Raw genomic sequence first — 23,091 nt, 5'->3', positions numbered from 1 at the left:
AGTTGAAAACTTTAAAAGTCTGAATCACTTTTCAAATTTTTGCCACCAAATATTATCACCCTGTATTATATTTAAAGAAATTAAATAATGAAGAATCTCCATAAATGTATGTATGTTTCTCTCATTGTGATAAAATAATGGTACGAATCGGTACTGTTACATGATCAAGACTTTCCTCTGACTACCAGTTTCTGAGAGACTACGAAGAAAGAGAAGTCTGGTTCTAATAAGACGGAGCCACAGCTTACACTCTGTAATGTTCTCTAGCAATGCTGAGAGCATAATTTCTTGGATGTCTTCTCTCTTTATAAGGAGACATTGGTTGGCCCCAAGGTTACCCAGTTTATCACTTTTTGAATTTTTTTTCTTTGGGGACATTTAAAGGTGCAAATGTACAAACATCGCCTAGTAAACATGTAAGCACTTAAGGAGACAATTACTCAGGCAGCAGCTACCATTCCACCGGAAATGACACAAAGAAAGGTAACTTTTGGAAAAGGCTTCGTCAGTGTGTGAACAATGGAGGATGCCATTTACCGGACATAAGTTTTAAAACCAAGTGATGTAAAATAGCACAAATACAAGTTTTTTTTTTTTTTTGGTATCTTTTTTTTAATTTTTGTATCTGCCTTTTGAAATATGAGATTTGGATTTGCTGGGCCCTATACTTTGTACTGATTTCGCAAAGTGTATAGGGCCTTTGTGAAATCAGCACACTTAAAAATACTGTCTAGCTGAAAGTCTTTTCTAGAGGTTGGTGGTAGGGGCGAGGTAGAGGACTTTTAGATCCATACCGTAATGTATTCTTCATTAAAATTGGAATGGGGTTTCCTCTTTCATGTGGGTGTAATTTATTTGCTTTCTGTGATGCATCCTGGGCAGTTTTCTCGGTGATGAGATGGCTGAATATTCAATAGGTTTAGCCATTTCCGATGAATCCAGCGAAGTATCCTGCTGGTGGGCGGAATATGATGACAAATATGGTGCTGATACATTCGCTGATCTGAATCCTTGATTTCCCCCTCCTCGAGTTCTTTGGGTTTTGACCCTTCAATTTTGCGATCGTCATTCAAGGCTGTAGTGAATCTCGCTCAGATTACTGACCTTTCCCGGGAAAAGGGCATTGACCTTTTCTTCCTTCACCACGACATCCAGCTTTGCTGCTTGTTTCCATGGCAACCGTGCACTGCACGTGCCAGCTAATTTCCTACGTATACCCCGGCTTCTGTTAGCCGGCGCCCTGCCGGGAAAATCACTCCCCTCTTTCGCGCTCGATACTGAAGATCGTATCTCTTGTGAAAACAGTTGAACAGCGCTCAGCTACCACGCACAAATGCTCTGCCATACTTCGTTAGAAATTCGCCAACCTGTTACTCCAGGATAGCGTTACCGCGCGGGTGTCTCTTGTTTTCTGGGAACTTAGGCTACACATATAAGATGGAAATGCAACCTCATTTTTATTGCATGTAAAAAAATAATAACCGGCAAAGTGCATTTATATCTACATATGTGTTCTCAACCCCGGCAAAAAAAGGGAACTACAGAAGTCAAATGAATAATCTGTGAATGAAAATAAAAAGAATGTTTCATCTGCCAGTGGTTTTTTTGAGTCATTTCAGAAGTTTAGAGGTGTTGATATTGACATTAATGACTAAATTTGTTTACAAAGAGCAGAAGAATTTGAGAATAATAAATTCTGAGAACTTTATTGTTGTTCAAATATTGGCAATATTTCTCCCATTAATTAAACGTATATTTAAATGCCTAATGAGCTTTTGTTAGTATCTAATAATATTTAAGAAATGAAACCTTTGATTGGCGTTAAGGTAAAAATAAAATACTAAGGATCAAAATAACGTTAATATTTTGTTTTTATATTTATGCATAATTTAGATCTGTGACTATTAAGTAATTGCATAATATATTATGAACGACTTCTATTATTAATCAAGTAATTTCTGTCTAATGCATAATAGTTTGCCTAACTTCTATAAGAATATGAGACTGCTTATGCAGTGTTAGTGCAATTTTTGCTATATTTAACCAAGATATGAAATGCCAAACTGCTTATGCAGTATTAGTGCAATTTTTGCTATACTTAACCAAGATATGAAATGCCAAAAATAAAAAATACTTCTGATGTTTCATCTCTAAACATGTGTACAGTTAAAAGGAAATCAAATTTTATTAAAAAATCTTTTATCATCTCAGTATTTTTCTATATTTTTTTTTTGCAGTTATCTAGGTAGCCCTTGCAGGCTTTGTCATAATTAATCAGCTGACTTTTATGATTCTGTATGTAACTTTTATCTTAGTAAATATTTGTGTAAGGTCTTCCAAAATTTTAATTGGTGATATTTCAGGTAATTTTGATTGTCTCTCTGTGTAATTTTTATTATTATTATTTAATCCCCTGAGTGACATGACCACCTTTATCCTGCATGAGATTTTTTGTTATTTGATGTATATTCCCTTATTATTTAAAATATTTTTTTGATAGTGATCTGAATATTATGTTAATGAATAAAAGCTTCTAAAAACAGCTTAAAATAATTAATTATACAAATTAACAAAAACAATGCTGTTTATATATCGTTCTTCATAAGCAGATTCAAAAAGCAAAGGGTTAATTAATTAACATATACATGAAATACAAATTTTGCTTGAAATGTTGCATGGTTTTAAATATAGATGATAATAAAAATAAGATGGTCTTTATTATTTAGACTAGAAATTTCTTCTTTGAGTTATATGATATTTTAGTACATATTCAACTACCTGAAAGTTTCACATATCTGGCTTTTCCTGAGCTTTCCTGATAGTCGAGCTTTTATTGTATTTATTTTGTTTGGGAATTAAATGTTGTATCTCTTGTATCAAGTTCTTAAATTATCATGGAAATAAACTATAACTAAATTTCTACTTAAATTCATAAAACACCCTATGAAAGATTCAGAAATTTTTTCTTTTAAAAAATTTTTTTTTTGGATGTGGCAAAACTAAATTCATTCATTATTTAATATGAGATGCTAAATATTTATCAAGTTCAGGTAGAAACTCCAATGTTCCATTGTAGTTTCCATTAGATACAGTTTTGTAGTTACAATTGCTCTTCGAAACCACTTTCTCCAATATGTATTTTTTCTCTTAAATAGAGTTTTAGTGTTCGTATCAAAATGAAATGTACAGAACTTTTTACTGAGCATGCTATTATAGAGATTTTATGCTCCTTTAGACTTTCATATTGTTTAATTTCTGCTTTAACATTTTTCTAGTCTCCTAGTTTTCGGTAAAATATGTCTTAAACCGAAGAAAAGTTTAATATAAATATTTTTGTATATTATTCTTATGTGAGGATTTACAATACTATGCATTACTTCTGTGTGTATATACATATTACTGTATGTTATAAGAGAATGGCTGTGACAGTGGAAAGCTTGAAAGATAATGGGCTGTCGTATAGTTTTTATTACTCGCCAGTCATTCTCTTTCAAGATTTTCACTGTTTACTTTCATGCAATATTAGGTAGTATTTGCAGAAAAAAATATGGAAACAATTATTTTTCTCTAGCCTATTTTTTATACTTTTTAAACTGTTTTTTAATGTCTGGAACTATCTGAAATTCATTTAAGTATTCAAGCATATGTTAAAAAGTTATGATTTCTGCATTATTAAATAAAATATCAAATAGCTTGATAGGAAATGTGTTGTGTTTATTTTAAAAAGACAATAGCACGATGAAATGGAAAAATCAGTTCTTTTATTAATCCGATTTAAATAAAAGGGCACATTTCTGTTTAATTGACTTAATGACACGTCTTGCCCTAATAGAGATTTTTCTTTGTGATTCTACTATTAAAACAAAATATATATATATTTTTTTTAACATTAAATTCTATTATATTAGTAAATTTTAAAGAAAGGCTGCTGTTGTCTAAAGAGTTAGTATAGTTAAATATGGTGATGAAAACAGTTGTTTTTAAAATTCTGTTAAATCTAGCTTTGTGATAAATTATCAGTTCCTCTCTATATTTGTATGTGTGTGTATATATATAGTTAATCAATTTCAGATTTAGGTAACATCAATGAACTAATTATAAATTCTTTCTACGTAGGTATCAAATAGAAACAACTTGTGATCCTGTGATTGTCAATGCTGCTATGTTTATTTGTAAAACAATACATGATTCTGTGAAGTAAGTTATTTGTTAAACAGTTGTTACTCTTCCAAATTTTTCTACCCTATGTGTATTTATCAATACTATGTTTTTCTATATTATGTTCTAGGTGTATAAGCATTTATTATCAAATTCTTATGTGCTTTCTAAGACATATTTTGTTTTGACCATTTTGATGAAATTTTGAGAAAAATCTTTTGTCTTTCCACTTTATTTAGTTTATTAAGCTTTTTAACACTCTTAGTGGCACAGCTTTTTCAATCTGCTCATGAAAACCATATTTAAAAAGCATTAAAACTAGATTTGTATAACTACTTAACTTAGTATTTGCTTTTCTAAAGTTCTATTCTTTAAGATGATATTTACATTATTAAAGAAAGTATGAAAGAAAAATATTTTAAGTTATAAGCTGATATATGTAAAATCACACACACACACAAATTCATGACCAGATAAAGCCAGCCATGCCACTTGAGATGAATTATGTATTTTCATAGTAATTTTTTATCCATACTCTTTCATGCAGTGCTTTAACTTTGGAGGATGAAAAACGACAAATAGGGATGCTTATATGTGCTTTCATTAGAAAAATAAGTTTTGGGCGAGATTTTGAACAACAGTTAGGATTTTATGTTGAGGCAAGGGCAACGTTTAGCAATTTGGATTTGGCTCTCGTACAGCTTGTGCAGGTAATACTCAATTCTCATATGTAATAAATTTAAATTGTAGAATATATATTTGTCAAAAGCATCTAATATTACTTCAGTTAAAAGTATTTTCATGAATTCATTATATTGTTTAGTTTAAATTATTATCTGATTTCAGTGTGTTAATCTTCTGGCTATGAGAACAAGACAGATTGTTAAAGGCCATCATACTAGAAAAACTTCATCATTTGTTAAAGTGAGAAGGAATTTTATTAAAAGTTCTGAGTATTAATTTTTTACTTAGCTTTATTTATTTCATTTATAACGTGATATGTATGGCTCTTGTATCAAAATTCAGTACAAAGTCCGTAATCTGGACTCGTCAGGACTTCGGCGATTCCGGATTAGGGGTTTTTCCGGATTGTAGATCATCAATTTAAATCTGGTAAGATGGCATGCAGAAATTATACAATTAAAAATGTGAAACCGCAATTGATGAAATAAAGAGCAATAGTGATCTAAAGGGTATCAAAACTTGCAAAAAAAGCTTAATATTTATTTGTTTTACTTTATTAAACATTTCTTTGAATGTAAGTTGTTTCATTTTTTGTGCTAATAACGGGTGGCCATAATTAAACTGACAGTGCTCACAGTGTTCTGTAGCAAGATCTATTTGCGAGAATGACGCCACATTTTGTAGGAAGATTAAACAAGACGGGGGAGGAAGAATTCCATGAAAAAAAATTAGTTCCAAAAGTCACTGCTAGGGGAATATTTGGCGCTGTGTAATAGAAAATAGAGTGTTAACAAATGCAAATCAATACGGAAATTAAATTTTATTTTGCATTCAAATGAGGTTCAATGTGGCTGCCGTTGTTGTGGACCACATATTGCATTCTGTGCACAGTATGCACAACAGCAGAAAGTAACATGTCTGCAGGAATCTCCCATACAGTCCGTGATATGTTACCCTTCAACGTAGCCAGGTCCTGGACCACTCCTTGATAGACCTTGGACTTAAGGTAACCCCATAGCCAGAAGTTGCATGGGATAAGATCAGGCGACCGAGGTGGCCATGCAGTTGGAAAGTAGCGAGTAATGACTCTTTCTGTTGTGAATTTCTGTTGTAGCATCTGTCGAACCAGTACAGCAACGTGTGGAGGGTCTCAATCTTGCATGAAAATGATTTTCCCCAGGCATTGTCTTTGCTGAAGTGCCGGAATGACAAAGCTGTTCAACATGTGGCGATATTTCTCTCCAGTAACAGAACAGGTTTCCGGTCCTGTTGGGGTAATGTTCTTATAGACGAATGGACCTACGATAAATTCCGCTGTGAACCCACACCAAACAGTTACCTTTGGTGAATGTAAGGTAATTACTGTGACTGCATGTGGTGATTTGTCATCCCAAATTCGGCAGTTCTGGGTATTCACAGTTCCATTCAGGTAAAAGTGGGCCTCGTCTTCCACAAAGATTTTCCACGGCCAAGTATCACCCACCTCCATTCTGGCAAGAAAGGTGAGAGCAAAAGTCAATCGCTTATAATGGTCGGGGTACAGTAACTCCTGCACACGGCTGATCTTGTACGGATAGAAGTTGATAATCTTTTGTAAGATTATCCATACTGTACTGTAAGACCTTGGACTTAAGGTCTATCCACATTCTATAAGGCATATCCATAATAAAAGGTAATTTTATTCAGTATTAATTTGCATTTGTTAACACTCTATTTTCTATTACACAGCACCAAGTATTCCCCTAGCGGTGACTTTTGGAACTAATTTTTTTTTCGTGGACTCCTTCGTCCCCCGTCTTGTTTAATCTTCCTACAAAATATGGCATCATTCTCGCGAATAGATCGCGCTACAGAACACTGTGAGCACTGTCAGTTTAATTATGGCCACCTGGTACTTTCTCTTTAATTTTATAAACACACAATTTCTTGTTCAGTTACAAAGTTCCACAGTTCAAGTCCTGTAATTGCTGTGTCGAGAATACCAACTAACTTGTCAATCGAAATTTTTTCGTTTTCAATAAATACTTTTAATAAATAATCGTAATTTTTCTCTGTCACTTTCTTCATTATCGGAAGTGCGCATGGTTAAACGCTTTACATGCATGCGTCAGTTTGTGGCTTTGAGGTCCAGATTATAGATCATTTCGTATAATGGACGTCCGAATTACTGACTTTGTACTGTATGCACTTTTGCTTTTCAAAGCTTTAAAATAGCTTCATTAACCCTTTCTGGACAGCATTAGAGTCCTACTGCCCTGTGGCCATGAGACAGAATGCTGAGCTTCCTTAGATCTTCACAGGACAGCAGATGCTCGCTCGCTAAGCCTAATTTTGCTAAAAAAATTCAGCAAAAATACATTCCAATTCCAAATACATTACAATATATTCCAATTAATTCTTTTTTTTTTTTTTTTTTTTAATGTTAAAGAAAATGTATTTATCATTATGGTTGGTGAATTATAGAATTAAATACATATAAAGTTTACAGATGTAATCGTATATACAGGCAATGAAAGAGGAATTTTAAGACAACCTTTCACCATTTGTTAAACTACAATTAAAATATTTAATATAAAAGAACAAACCTACGCTGGCACATTCACACATACATATATACATTTACAATGAAATTTAATAAAAATTGGGTTTTTGTGCAATATATTCTGAAGCATGGGTCCACGCAGAATCCTAGATTAAAATCTTTGCACTCAAGTTTTTCCCAAAGCTCACTTCCTCTGGATAGCTTGAGAGCAAACTATTTTATCTTCTCATTTTCTCTTTCTTTGTGTTGAGAATTAGAGATGGAAAATGCCTGTCTGCAGCTAATGCCTGAACTTCTTATTCTCTTCTTGACATGACTCTCTCCATAATGTATTTGATTACATTCAATGAAAACTGAAGTAATGGTCTTTTTGTACTATTTTTTATATCATATAATACATGAGCATTATAGATCAATATGTTGAGAAGTTAAAAAATAATTTCTTGCATATTTTTGTTGTTGTTGCTGTGTACAGTTTGGTTTCTCAATATTTTCTCCTGTTTCATATTTTTATTTAAAGCCACTGTTGTGTAGCGAATTTAATTAAGTGATTCATAAAAATCAAAATTTTAATTTGTAATTATTCAAAATTTGAGCTACGCAAGTTTGGTTATATTCTTTTTGGGCCTATTAATTCTAGTGTAATATATTTTGGCTTTCCGAGTTTACGCGAACTGCGTCTTCAATCTTGTACACGCAAACAATGGATAAGTATTTTTTTTTCTACGTAATAAACTCAGTTTTACATGTCAAAAATTAATTTGATTTCTTAGTATTTAATATCATTAGTTGCAGAAAAATTAGCTCTTTAATTTGGCATAACTTTCATTTTTCTAACTTTAATTCCATGTCAGTTATGAGCTTTAATTAGTAGATTTTCTTCGTTTCGCTTGTGATTTAGTTAAAGGGGGATGAAATGTCTTCTTTCCGGTTGAAAAGTCACTTTTTGCGAGTTTTCAGCGTTCTTTCGTTGGGACCCTTGCAGGGTTGTTGAAATTCCTAATCTCCCCCGGTCGCAGGTGGTGTTTATTTGGCGAGGGTTTGGCGACATAGATTTTCCGTTGAGGTTTCAAAATAGTGGTTTTGTCGAGTTTGATAACATGACGGTATGCTGTGGTTGCAACTATTTCAACTTTCGGCAAAAAATGGGTTGCGCCAACTTGGCAGTCCGGTGCTTTCCCTTTTAACGGGTTGTTTTGTGGGACGAGCGCACTTTTTGACACTTTTTTGCACTTTACTTCTTTTGCCTTTTGAATTGGCCGGAGGCGACAGCTGACTCCGACGAATCAATGGTGCGCATCATTTTTCTAGAAATTTACTTCTGTATATTTTTCTTGAGATACACAAACACACACAACAAAAAAACTGATGAAAGAATTTCGATTTTATTTTTTGAAGACATAGATGCCCATACCTACGGCCCGCGCTCACAGCGCTTAGCCAAGAGGCCCGTAGGTCTATCGGGGAGAATCTCCATTTTCTTCGTTGGAGGGGATGTCGTGTAGCGAATTTAATTTAATTAAGTGATTCATAAAAATCAAAATTTTAATTTGTAATTATTCAAAATTTGAGCTACGCAAGTTTGGTTACATTCTTTTTGGGCCTATTAATTCTAGTGTAATATATTTTGGCTTTCCGAGTTTACGCGAACTGCGTCTTCAATCTTGTACAAGCAAACAATGGATAAGTATTTTTTTTTCTACGTAATAAACTCAGTTTTTCATGTCAAAAATTAATTTGATTTCTTAGTATTTAATATCATTAGTCGCAGAAAAATTAGCTCTTTAATTTGGCATAACTTTCATTTTTCTAACTTTAATTGCATGTCAGTTATGAGCTTTAATTAGTAGATTTTCTTCGTTTCGCTTGTGATTTAGTTAAAGGGGGATGAAATGTCTTCTTTCCGGTTGAAAAGTCACTTTTTGCGAGTTTTCAGCGTTCTTTCGTTGGGACCCTTGCAGGGTTGTTGAAATTCCTAATCTCCCCCGGTCGCAGGTGGTGTTTATTTGGCGAGGGTTTGGCGACATAGATTTTCCGTTGAGGTTTCAAAATAGTGGTTTTGGCGAGTTTGATAACATGAGGGTATGCTGTGGTTGCAACTATTTCAACTTTCAGCGAAAAATGGGTTGCGCCAACTTGGCAGTCCGGCACTTTCCCTTTTAACGGGTTGTTTTGTGGGACGAGGACTTTTTGACACTTTTTTGCACTTTACTTCTTTTGCCTTTTGAATTGGCCGGAGGCGACAGCTGACTCCGACGAAGAAAATGGAGCTTCTCCCCGATAGACCTACGGGCCTCTTGGCTAAGCGCTGTGAGCGCGGGCCGTAGGTATGGGCATCTATGTCTTCAAAAAATAAAATCAAAATTCTTTCATCAGTTTTTTTGTTGTGTGTGTTTGTGTATCTCAAGAAAAATATACAGAAGTAAATTTCTAGAAAAATGATGCGCACCATTGATTCGTCGCTTCACTCGAGACCAGAGCGTTAATTTACAACCGTTTTTTTTTGGAACCTCATTTGCTCATCCTAAAATCTACTAGAACTTCAAGGCTACCGTAATGAATCCATACTGTTCTACGAACATTTTTTCCATTCAACAGGCCGCCAGCACTGTATTTCACTTATCTTGCCGTATTGGAACCTCATTTGTTCATCCTAAAATCTACTAGAACTTCTAGGCTACCTTAATGAATCCAAACTGTTCAACGAACATTTTTTTTTTTTTTTTTTCATTCAACAGGCTGCCAGCATTCCTCATGAGCTTCGATGGATTTCTTTTGTTTGATGCTCCTTAACAGATAAGTTCTTTTCTTTTTTGGTTAATTCTTGGTTAGTTAAATATTATAGATTTCTGCAGTTAAAATGATTGAATTAACTTAATTTGTTAATTTGTTGAACCCTAAATTTTTTTTTTGTAGTTGATAACTTTATCCTAACTCTATAGAAATCATTTTTCTTTGGTGTATCAATCAAGTAAAAGCATTAAATAGAATAAAGATTTATAACCTTATTAAAATTATTGTAACTTAACTTAATGGTTAAGAAAATTAAGTTCTTCAGGAAATTATTTACTTGAATGTTTTTTTGAATTACTCATTGGTGAGGATGATTTGAAATAGTGCTTGTATTAGAGCATTCTTGTTTCTCAGGACGAACTTGTTTGTAGAATAGTAAATGTGTCATTACTTATCTTTATCCGGTTAAACCATATTTAATTAATCTAAGAAAAAAAATTAAATAAATAAAATTGTTATGTGCAATAATAGTATTTAAATGATTATATTGAGTGCAATATTAAGCAATATTTTTTTGTTGTATTGATGAATTCTGTGTGAAGTAGAAAGTGTAGCTTGTTAAATTTTTTTTATTATTTTCTCCCCGGGGAGGGTAGTGTTCTTAAATTTATAGTTTATTTTGGTATGTTTTACCAGAGTTGCAATATTAAATTTAATAGTAATTACAAGGATGTTAAAAAAAAATAATTACTTGGAAATGTTTGATGTGAAAAACAATAGTTCAAATTTTGTTGAATATATTTTGATTTTTTTTTTTAACTAATGGATATATATATATTTAGAATTGGCATTAATGGTTAAATAAATAAGTTTTTCTAGATCATTCAAAGGTTAAATTTTTGTGTGTGTGCTCATGATTTTCACTCGTCTCATTCTCAAATTGATTTCAGGGTTAGTCCGAAAACACAATGCAAATGTAAAGGGCTTATTGATATTAGTATATTACTGTTAAAAAAATTTTAAGTGTTATGTCAACAGAGTAGGAAACCATAACAATTTTGGTACCATGTGATTTTTATGGTTTCCTACTCTGTTGACATAACACTTAAAATTTTTTTAACAGTAATATACTAATATCAATAAGCCCTGTACATTTGCGTTGTGTTTTCGGATTAACCCTGAAATCAATTTGAGAATGAGACGGGTGAAAATCATGAGCACACACACAAAAATTTAACCTTTGAATGATCTAGAAAAACTTATTTATTTAACCATTAATGCCAATTCTAAATATATATATATCCATTAGTTTTAAAAAAAATCAAAATATATTCAACAAAATTTGAACTATTGTTTTTCACATCAAACATTTCCAAGTTATTATTTTTTTTTAACATCCTTGTAATTACTATTAAATTTAATATTGCAACTCTGGTAAAACATACCAAAATAAACTATAAATTTAAGAACACTACCCTCCCCGGGGAGAAAATAATAAAAAAAATTTAACAAGCTACACTTTCTACTTCACACAGAATTCATCAATACAACAAAAAAATATTGCTTAATATTGCACTCAATATAATCATTTAAATACTATTATTGCACATAACAATTTTATTTATTTAATTTTTTTTTCTTAGATTAATTAAATATGGTTTAACCGGATAAAGATAAGTAATGACACATTTAATATTCTACAAACAAGTTCGTCCTGAGAAACAAGAATGCTCTAATACAAGCACTATTTCAAATCATCCTCACCAATGAGTAATTCAAAAAAACATTCAAGTAAATAATTTCCTGAAGAACTTAATTTTCTTAACCATTAAGTTAAGTTACAATAATTTTAATAAGGTTATAAATCTTTATTCTATTTAATGCTTTTACTTGATTGATACACCAAAGAAAAATGATTTCTATAGAGTTAGGATAAAGTTATCAACTACAAAAAAAAAAATTTAGGGTTCAACAAATTAACAAATTAAGTTAATTCAATCATTTTAACTGCAGAAATCTATAATATTTAACTAACCAAGAATTAACCAAAAAAGAAAAGAACTTATCTGTTAAGGAGCATCAAACAAAAGAAATCCATCGAAGCTCATGAGGAATGCTGGCAGCCTGTTGAATGAAAAAAAAAAAAAAAAATGTTCGTCGAACAGTTTGGATTCATTACGGTAGCCTAGAAGTTCTAGTAGATTTTAGGATGAACAAATGAGGTTCCAATACGGCAAGATAAGTGAAATACAGTGCTGGCGGCCTGTTGAATGGAAAAAATGTTCGTAGAACAGTATGGATTCATTACGGTAGCCTTGAAGTTCTAGTAGATTTTAGGATGAGCAAATGAGGTTCCAAAAAAAACGGTTGTAAATTAACGCTCTGGTCTCGAGTGAAGCGACGAATCAATGGTGCGCATCATTTTTCTAGAAATTTACTTCTGTATATTTTTCTTGAGATACACAAACACACACAACAAAAAAACTGATGAAAGAATTTTGATTTTATTTTTTGAAGACATAGATGCCCATACCTACGGCCCGCGCTCACAGCGCTTAGCCAAGAGGCCCGTAGGTCTATCGGGGAGAAGCTCCATTTTCTTCGTCGGAGTCAGCTGTCGCCTCCGGCCAATTCAAAAGGCAAAAGAAGTAAAGTGCAAAAAAGTGTCAAAAAGTCCTCGTCCCACAAAACAACCCGTTAAAAGGGAAAGTGCCGGACTGCCAAGTTGGCGCAACCCATTTTTCGCCGAAAGTTGAAATAGTTGCAACCACAGCATACCCTCATGTTATCAAACTCGCCAAAACCACTATTTTGAAACCTCAACGGAAAATCTATGTCGCCAAACCCTCGCCAAATAAACACCACCTGCGACCGGGGGAGATTAGGAATTTCAACAACCCTGCAAGGGTCCCAACGAAAGAACGCTGAAAACTCGCAAAAAGTGACTTCTCAACCGGAAAGAAGGCATTTCATCCCCCTTTAACTAAATCACAAGCGAAACGAAGAAAATCTACTAATTAAAGCTCATAACTGACATGCAATTAAAGTTAGAAAAATGAAAGTTATGCCAAATTAAAGAGCTAATTTTTCTGCAACTAATGATATTAAATAATAAGAAATCAAATTAATTTTTGACATGAAAAACTGAGTTTATTACGTAGAAAAAAAATACTTATCCATTGTTTGCGTGTACAAGATTGAAGACGCAGTTCGCGTAAACTCGGAAAGCCAAAATATATTACACTAGAATTAATAGGCCCAAAAAGAATATAACCAAACTTGCGTAGCTCAAATTTTGAATAATTACAAATTAAAATTTTGATTTTTATGAATCACTTAATTAAATTAAATTCGGCATTTCATCCCCCTTTAACTAAATCACGAATGAAACGAAGAAAATATACTAATTAAAGCTCATAACTGACATGCAATTAAAGTTAGAAAAATGAAAGTTATGCCAAATTAAAGAGCTAATTTTTCTGCAACTAATGATATTAAATACTAAGAAATCAAATTAATTTTTGACATGAAAAACTGAGTTTATTACGTAGAAAAAAAAATACTTATCCATTGTTTGCGTGTACAAGATTGAAGACGCAGTTCGCGTAAATTCGGAAAGCCAAAATATATTACACTAGAATTAATAGGCCCAAAAAGAATGTAACCAAACTTGCGTAGCTCAAATTTCGAATAATTACAAATTAAAATTTTGATTTTTATGAATCACTTAATTAAATTAAATTCGCTACACAACACCACTAATATCGCTGCTACTCAGATCTTCCTGTAATAAAGCTGTAAAGTCAGTTTTGATAAATATCTCTTATGTTTTAACATCTTAAAGGGGGGAAAGCAAGAAAGGGGAGAAGAAAATTTACATTCACATAAAAGAAAAAACTAACTAAATGCACCAACTACTGCATTACTGAATCCTGCTATGTATTCTTCAGAATCAAATAAAGCAATCCAAGATTAAAGTTCAGATAATTTATTCCCATTTATGTTGGTTCCATGGACACCGTGAGGGTCTGTTAGAATTAAAAATATTAGTCATTTAATTCCATATGATGGTCATGTATATATTACAGCCATCTAGCTATGGACTAATTCTCTGAGATGCAAATTTCACACCCGTCATAAGTAACCCAAATACTACGGGGGCATATACGACACACCCATCTGGAAAGGGTTAAACTAAACTATTAGAAGTTAACTAAGAACTTATTTCTGATGTTATTTTTGTGTCATTTTTCTGTCAGTGTTGCATTTCTTTTTTAATATAAAGACAGTCACTTTCATATTTCATATTTTCAAATTTGGTGCAATGTTTCAGGCTTGTATAGCATACTGTTTCATCACTATACCATCACTAATGGATGTCTTCAGTAGATTAGATTTGTATTTATTATCTGGTCAAGTGGCTTTGCTGAACCAGTGTCTTTCTCAAGGTAAGGTACCGACACTGGAATCTAAAACTGAATTAATACTGAAAATTTTCATTATGTTTTGTTTTTATTGTATGTAAATTTGGATGTTAACCAAAGACACCAAAATACTTTTTAGCTGATGCCTTTTTGAAATCTGCTATTAGTTTGATACCAGAAACCCCTCCTACAATCGAACTTGATAGCAAGCATAAGTCTACTGAGCCGTACCTTGTATCTTATATAAGCAATCTACTTTCTACTCTTCTAATTGTGCCAGTAAGAAACATTTCTTTCTTAATACTACTATTTTTTAAATTCTTAATTTACTACTTGTAATAATAATTTTGTTTACAAGTTTTATTACTTGTAATAACTTGTGAAAGTATTTTTTCATATATTATATTTTTATATTCGACACATAATCCATAAAGCTAATCCGACGAGAAAAAATTAGATTCATTTGAATGTTAACAAATGTTTTTGTTCTGTTAGTTATCGTTTTAGAGGAAGTGAGTTTCGAGTGAGAGAAGACAAAAGTTATCACTAAATTTGAATGCAACGAGACCTCTCTAAAATGACCACTTTCAATTTTGGTTTTAAGCAGAGGTGATTGCCTTAGAAAACATGATTGTGATGATGTTTTCATGATGATATCAGTAATAATAGATTGTTTGTAATGATCTAAGTTTATAGTGACATTATTTGTAGAATATAGCATCTGCTTAGCTGTATACAAACTGATAATATCAGGTATGTGAAAATTTTCAATTACCAAAGTATTATAATATAGTTTCACATAATATTAATTATTTGAAAAGTAAAATTATATATCATAAGCATTTTTTCAAGTAAATTATGTGTATATTTTTAATAAGTTTTAAAAAATAATCTTCCCTCTTCTCCTCTCTTTTTCTTTTTCTCTTTTTTTTTTTTTTTTTAACCAACCCCTCTTCAATTCTGTAAAATTTGATAATATCTGATAGACCACTGTGAGAATGACCAGTATTTTTGAAAATATCAATAAATATTGTTTCTGGATATCATCAGTAATCTTGTTTTCTAAAGCAACCATCTCTGCTAAAAGCCCAAATCAATCTAAAATTGTATATGGTAATTTTAGAGAGGTGTCACTGCTTTCAAATTTAGTGACAACTTTTGTCTTTACTCATTTGAAAAATTAACTTAATTCTTGTATACTAACTTTATTTCAGTTAATACTTTTAAAAACAAAGTGGGAAAAGAAAAAAAAAAAAAAAAAACTTTTATTTTAGGAGAGTACAGTTTGATAGAAAGTTAAATTCTCAAGATATAAGTTTAGTCTTGTTTATTTAAATGTGTTCACTTACTTGTTCTGAATTATTAATTAGGACTGATAATACAATGTATTTTCAGGACCATCCTGAACAAGAACCATTGTATTTAATTCGAGGTCTTCTCAATGTTATTCAAGATTATACTTGGGAACAGCACACTGACTCAAAAGTTCTTGTTTATTTGAATGTTTTAAATTTACTATCTGCTATGAGTCAAGAGACATATATTTGGACTATTGAAGGAGGTACTTAATGATTATTATAATGTTTGGGAGGGGAGTTATCTGAAAATTTTGTTTTTATATGTAGGTATAATTTAAAACTATTTCAAATATTTTGAATGTTTTTGAGACATTTATTTATGATAATATTAGAAATTAAAATATTATAATTAGAAAAGTATGAATGTATAAAATTTTTACTGGTTATTATATCTAGACATATACTTATTCAAAATCTATACAGTAGTTTTGTGTGAAAACTAACATTATAATCGGAATTAAAACCTACTCTAAATTCTCTTATTCCCCTCTGCATATGAATTCAAACTTTGATTAATAGTTAGTCTCAGCCCAGTCTAGAATTACTGCCTGTATTTGCAAACTGGTAACATCAAGAAATTGTATGGAAATAGGAGGTAGTTAGGACTGGAAAGGATTAAGAAATAATGTAATTTCATAGTAATATGAAATCATTAATTTTGTTGAATAACACTGTAAATAGAATGCACTTGAATGCAGCTTTTATTTTATTTGAATGTAAAATTTTGTGTCAAAAGCTGTATCTGAATTGAATTATGAGAGTAAGTAAAAATAAAAATGCATAATAAAAATACCATTTTGTGTAGAAACGTCTGTAAAAGCGGCTATTATTTCTGAGAATACAAATATAAACATCAGTACTGAATATCATTATGTGTATAAATTACATCTATAAATTCTGCTATATGTATGTGGGTGAGGAGTTGAAGATATCCTAAGTAAATAACACTTCCACACCACAAAACATTAATGAATAATAATAGAAAAGCTACAGATTTGAATTAAATAACAGAACCGTTGTGCGTTCTCGTGCTTGTTAGATACAAATACAGTTCTGTATGACTTTAAGTATTTAAATAGCTACTCAGCGCCTACTTGCATTTTAACTATTTTAACAGAGTACTTTTGTTACCAACTTCGCGTAGAATCAACATCTATCTGATATCATAGTTTTTTACCTCGCTCTCGGCACATAGGTGATGATGCCCTCTGGTGGCTGTGTAGAACTGATTGATACCGTAGCTCGGCAATCCTGACTCTGTTTTCGCCCTCGAAAACATGGATCAGCACACTGGTATATCAAGACAGTACCAAGTAAAATAAATTAAAAAAAAAAAAAAAAAAGGAAAGGAAAAAAATACATATGCGGTAGAACCTCCCACAGTCCTAAACATTAACAGTCCAAGGCTTCATGTAATCAGCTTGCTGTAGTGGTACAGCCAGGACCTTCATGTTGTCTTACTTTTTCCACCCTGGTCTATGCCTTTCCTCAATGTTACATGATACTGACCGAAGAACTTTGGCCTTAACTTTAGATCACCTCCTTACTGTGTTCTTTATATTGCAACTAGGTTGTGCACATTGTATACCTGTGCTTCTTTTCTCTTGTTATTGTGCCTCTTTTTTCTATTCTCTTCCTGAATTTTTAGAATGTTTTTCCTTGCTTCCTCTCTCATATCTTCTCGATCTTTCATCATAAGATTTGTTTCTTCTTCGAGAATTTCCATAATCTTTAAGTCCTCTCGATTTCTCATTTTGACACCAGTGAGGAGCTCAAATGGAGAACTTAATGTGCTTCTGCTCTTAGTGCTGTTCAAGATCCGTTGCACATCCCCAACATATTTGTACCACTTGGTTTTGGTCATCTATGGATAAATTGGATAGGACTGGAATCAGAGTGAGATGAATTCTTTCCACTTGTCCATTTCCTCTGGGAATGCCTGTAGTTGTAAATACGTGTTGGATCTTCTCTTGACTACAGTAATCTTCAAAGTCTTTAAAGGTAAACGACGTATCTTTGTCACTTATAATTCTCAAAGGATTACCGAAAGTTGATTGGTGCAGTGTTAGCTTCTGCAATGCCTCTTGAGCTGATGTAGACTTTACTGTATAGAGCCATACGAACTTCATGAATGCATCAACCACGGTTAAGATATAATTGTAGTTCTTATTTGTCAAAGGTAATGGTCCTATAAAATCAATGTGAAAAGTGCTCAAAGGGATACTATCTTTTGGTATGGGATTCAACAATCCTTCATTCTTAACTCATTTTCTGTCGCACAAAATACATTCTACACAATTTGATATAACTTGTTCAATTCGTTTTCTTGTATAATACCACATTCTTCACTAGGAAATATTTCTTTAGTCCTTGCTCAACTAAGGATTTTATCAACTTTAGATGCTCATCACTTCTTTGCGCAGCTGCAATTTTGGCTGGAACTTCTCCCTGATAATAGGTAACCATCATGACAGTGTTTCTGCTTAACGAATCCACATGCTTCATATGCTGCCCAGATCTGTGAACAATTTCATAGTCTAATTATTCTAGAAGTAACACCCATCTCACCACGTTAGGAGTTAAATCTTTCTTGAACATAGTCTTCTGGAAGGCATCACAATCAGTAATTATTCTGACCTTAGATCCCAAAAGGTAATTCCTGAATTATAGCGCTTCCATAACAGCTAAAACTTCAAGCTCATAACTAGATAGCTTCTCTTGTTGAGGCTAATTTTTTTACCCATAAAGTAAATGGGGTGTAACTATCTGTCATCTGACTTTTGTAGCAATACAGCGCCGAAACCATGACTGCTTGCGTCTGTGTGCAATTCTAATGGTGCTCCTTTTTTGAAAATATGAAGAACAGGAATTATCGATGAAAGTTCTTTCAATTTGTTAAATGTCTCTTTTTGCTCAGGGCAAAAGTTGAATTCTACTCCATTATGAAGATGATCACTTAGTGGTTTCGCTATTTTTGAATAGTTGGCAATAAATTTCCTAAAATACTTAGTAAGACCCAAGAAGCTCTGAATCTGCTTCAGGTTTTTGGGCTCTGGGAAATTGAACAGCTCTGGTTTTTTTCAGTAGAGGGGTGAACTGTACCATCCTCAATAATATACCCGAGAAATTCTATTTGTCTTTTCCAAAATTGACATTTCTTAAAATTGATCTCCAAACTGTATTCTTTGGCTACTTCTAAAACGAGTTTTAACTTTTCGAAACCTACCTTTCTCGTTTTGCGCTGGAATAATAAAATCGTCCATGTAAGTAACAACAGTGTCATCCTGAATTAAATCTCTAAACACATTATAAATAAATGTTTGGAGCACACTAGGTGATGTGCACAAACCAAAAGGTGCTTTTAGGAATTTGTACAAACCTGCATGTGTAATGAATGCCAAATATTTAGTGCAGTTTTCCTCCATCGGAACATGAAAAAAACCATTTTTTAAGTCTAATTTCGAAAAAAACCTTTGCTTCACCCAAATGATCTAAAACCTCTTTTACTTGTGCCATGAAAAAAGAATCCTTAAATATTTTTTTATTTAATTGCCGGAAGTCAAAACAAATTCGTGTCTTGCCCAATTTTTTTTTTCTATACAAAACGATGGACGAAGCATATTCTGAACAAAATATCTTTATAATCTTATCTTTTAACCACTCCTCTATTTGGTCATCGACAATTTTTTGGTCAGCAAAAGGAATTCTCCTCGAATGCTGAGAAACTGGAATTTCATCTTTTAATATTACTTTCATTTTTAAGTCTGTACTGCACGGCTTTCCTAGTGGTTTATACTCTTTAATAAGAAAAGTATCCTTAATGTGCGATAAATCTATTTCGCTGTCTCGCTCAAAGCCTGCAGAAATAAAAGACAAAAATTCCTTTCCGAAGAGATGGAATAATTTTCATATTGCGTAATCATCACCCAATCACCACAGATGTCAGCTAAACATGAGGGGGTGCAAAATACAGTCTGTTATCAGCTCATAAACCATCGCTGACTCTAGTTTGTTTTTCACTTTCACATAAAAAAAAAAATAAACTTAGCCGTTTCTGTTTTGACCATGTGACCAAAAGAACTTTTGAGTTCTATTAATTCAGATGGTATTTTAGCCAGAAAAAGTGATTTCTTTACAGCTATCAGTTCACTCTCTGAATCTATTAAACATTTTATTTTCTTACCATCAATCAACAATGTAATAAATTCTAACTTATTTCTAGCTGCATTATCCGACCCAATCCTTAACCCAGATATTTTTTTGCGAGGAATTTTCCCCTTTTTCCAAACCTTCGGAGCAATTTTTCACAAAACGAAACAATTCACCCTTACTCCCACATACATAGCAAATACGTTCTTGTTTAATGTTATTCTGATTTACGACTTTACACCCCGAATCCCTAGAATAGCTCTGTGTTTTCTAAGATTGTTTTTGGAAAAATTAAGCTTTTTATTTTCTGGAGTTTCGATTTACGTGTTACTGGTATCAGCTAAAGACTTACCCCTGGATGAGTAAAATAGATCACATTCTCTTCTCATTTGATTTGGTGGGAACCAACTTTGGTCCTCCCGAACAATAACATGTTCCTTTGTTTTAGAATCAAGCTTTTCATACAACTTATCAGATACGAGATCACACAATTTCTTAAAATCATCTACCTCTCTTAACTTACAATAATAATTGAAAGTTGCACTGAGTCGAGACGCGAACTAAACATGTGATTCAGATGAATGTCTCTGCACATTTTTAAAATTGTTCAAAAATTTGCGCGGTGTCAGCTGAAATTCTTTCAATATGAATGCTTTTAATTTATCATAATCTGCGATCTCTTGTTCAGAAACATATGTTAAAACATTATTACATTTATCACCTAATAAATTAATGAACACTTCTGACTTTAACTCCACTGGTATGCTTTTAGTAGTAAAAGCTTTCTCAAGTGACTGAAACAAATGCAGAGCTATAGTTAGTGTTTTAACGCTTTTGATGATATTTTCTAAACTTCGCGATGCTGGTTCAGAATCTGTAAACACAGCACGATTGGCATTTTCACCAGCCAAATGTAGTTTCAGTTTTTGGAGCTTAATTTCCTTCTCAAACTGAGCTAACTTAATTCTTTGACGCTTTTAATTTTGATTGTTTTTCCATCTCAAGCTGAGGTAACTTAAGTTTTTCACACTCTAAATTTGACCACTCTTCAGTCACTTTGTTCTTTTGATCCTCCGCAACAGATTTAATAATTCCACAAAGAAATTCAGGATTAGTTTTATAAATACTAGCAATGATATAAATACTAGCTACTTCTCAATGATAGTTACTCTCAATTACTTTCGCTTCAGCCTGCACTGTTAGACCTAATTCTTAGATTAATTTTAAATTTTGCTTTCTGATATTATTTAATACACTAATGATTATAATATTAAATTAATGTAAAACAATAATTTACCTTGCTTGTTTGTTGGTCCGGACCATAGCCCCCAGATTTTCTGTGGGTGGGGAGTTGAAGATGATATCCTTAAATAAATAACACTTCCACACCACTAGACATTTAATGGATAATAATAGAAAAGCTACAGATTTGAATTAAATAACAGTACCGTTGTGTGTTCTTGTGCTTGTTAGATACAAATACAGTTCTGCATGACTTTAAGTAGCTACTCCTGCTTGCTATTTTAACAGAGTTCTTTTGTTACCACCTTCACATGGAATCAACATCTATCTGACACCTTTCGCCTCGCTCTCGCCGCATAGGTAATGCCCTCTGGTGGCTGTGTAGAAATGATACCACATGTATGAAAGAAAAGTGAACATGCATCCATTTGTACTGATCTTTTATATTACAGCAAAAATTCTGTTAGTGAATAATAATTTTTTCTCCATCATAGCCTTTAATTTGATAAAATTTAGTTATGAAACATTTTTTTTTTGGCAGTGGGTATGAAGTATAAGATGAATGTAAAATAAATTATGCTTTTTTTTAATAACATGCGTTTTCAGAATAATGTTAATTTAAACACCTTTTATTGGGTTGTATGCATTGCTATATTTATACAATGCTAGAATTTTAGGGGAAAGTGCAGAACCGCCCACTGCTTGGCGTGTTTTTAAGAATTTGCACATACTCAGTATCCATGTACACATCGACCTATTTTCACTTAAAAAAAAATCTCAGAATTGCACACAAATGGCACTGTGCACTTCCTTGACTTTATGCATGTACACATCGACCTATTTTCACTTAAAAAGTCAAAGAAAATTGACAAAAATCCAATTCTTCTTACTCTTGTAAAAAGTGCCAATCAAAGAAGTGGGCGATTCTGCACTTTAGCCGAATTTTAAATGTAAGCATTGATTTGCTTGGGATAGAGCTGAATTATATAACTTGCATAAATCATTTTATTTAGTGACTAGGAATAATTTTTATGTTTTTTAATCTTTTTTATATTCATAAAAGTAATTATTGTCTCTAATCTTCTGTGCTTGAAAGTTTCTTTTAATTTCCTAATACTTTATTGGGAAATACCTTATTTACTCATCCTTTCTTCTCCCTAGTTTTATAAATTTTACCTTCTAAAATTTAAAGGGGAAAATCATGATGCATATCATTTTTTATTGAAGGAGTTAAAGGTAAAAAATCTTGAAAGAACCTGGCAGATTAAAAACCATAGTCATTATGTATTGATATGTGCTTTTTAATTAACTATATGATAGTACTGTAATCTGTGTTTCAAAGAAGCCAGTCACAGTGTTTAAGGAATGTTGTTTAATTTCATTTGTAAATTTCTAAAAAAAAAAAAAAAAAAAAAAAAAAAAAAAAATTATATTTTGCTTTTATAAAATTGTTGTATACAGTATATTTATAGAATTATATATCTGTTTAATTGTTAAACAATTTCTGTAGTTGTCATTTTGCATGTATTTTTATGAAATGTAAAAAAAAAAATTTTTTTTTTTTTAAACCATTATTTTAGTTGATTCCAATGATGCATTGTATGGGAGTGATCCAAAATTCATTGCAGAAATCAACAAAATTTGTTCTACATTAATTGATGAAATATTGGCCCATTTAAAATTTTTGGGTGATAGAGGGGTAAGTAAAGCATAAAAATTTGATTCAGTTTGAAACTGAACTTTTATTATCAAGAAACTTTTATTTATTAAACTTTATGCAACTATCCATTTCTTATTTATT

General features: G+C 32.1%; 1 protein-coding gene across 6 annotated transcripts in view; it reads left to right on the top strand.

Annotated features, from left to right (window-relative positions):
* Positions 1-23,091, top strand: part of LOC118197554 (VPS35 endosomal protein-sorting factor-like) — a 103,438-nt gene that overhangs the window by 74,736 nt on the left and 5,611 nt on the right. For 4 of the 6 annotated variants that reach the window (XM_035369081.2, XM_035369080.2, XM_085813945.1 and 1 more), the window contains 7 exons: positions 4,117-4,197; positions 4,706-4,868; positions 5,005-5,082; positions 14,451-14,565; positions 14,681-14,820; positions 15,937-16,102; positions 22,871-22,989. In XM_035369081.2, the coding sequence (XP_035224972.1) occupies positions 4,117-4,197; positions 4,706-4,868; positions 5,005-5,082; positions 14,451-14,565; positions 14,681-14,820; positions 15,937-16,102; positions 22,871-22,989 (862 nt within the window). The remainder of the gene's footprint in view (positions 1-4,116; positions 4,198-4,705; positions 4,869-5,004; positions 5,083-14,450; positions 14,566-14,680; positions 14,821-15,936; positions 16,103-22,870; positions 22,990-23,091) is intronic. The other 2 variants (XM_085813948.1, XM_085813947.1) reach the window with 1 other exon arrangement.

This window comes from Stegodyphus dumicola, chromosome 3 (assembly GCF_044657685.1).
Source record: "Stegodyphus dumicola isolate Sdum_Otavi_A_Nest chromosome 3, ASM4465768v1".
Lineage (NCBI taxonomy): Eukaryota > Metazoa > Arthropoda > Arachnida > Araneae > Eresidae > Stegodyphus > Stegodyphus dumicola.
The sequence above is the reverse complement of the archived record's forward strand: the minus strand, read 5'-3'. Positions and strand labels throughout refer to the sequence as shown.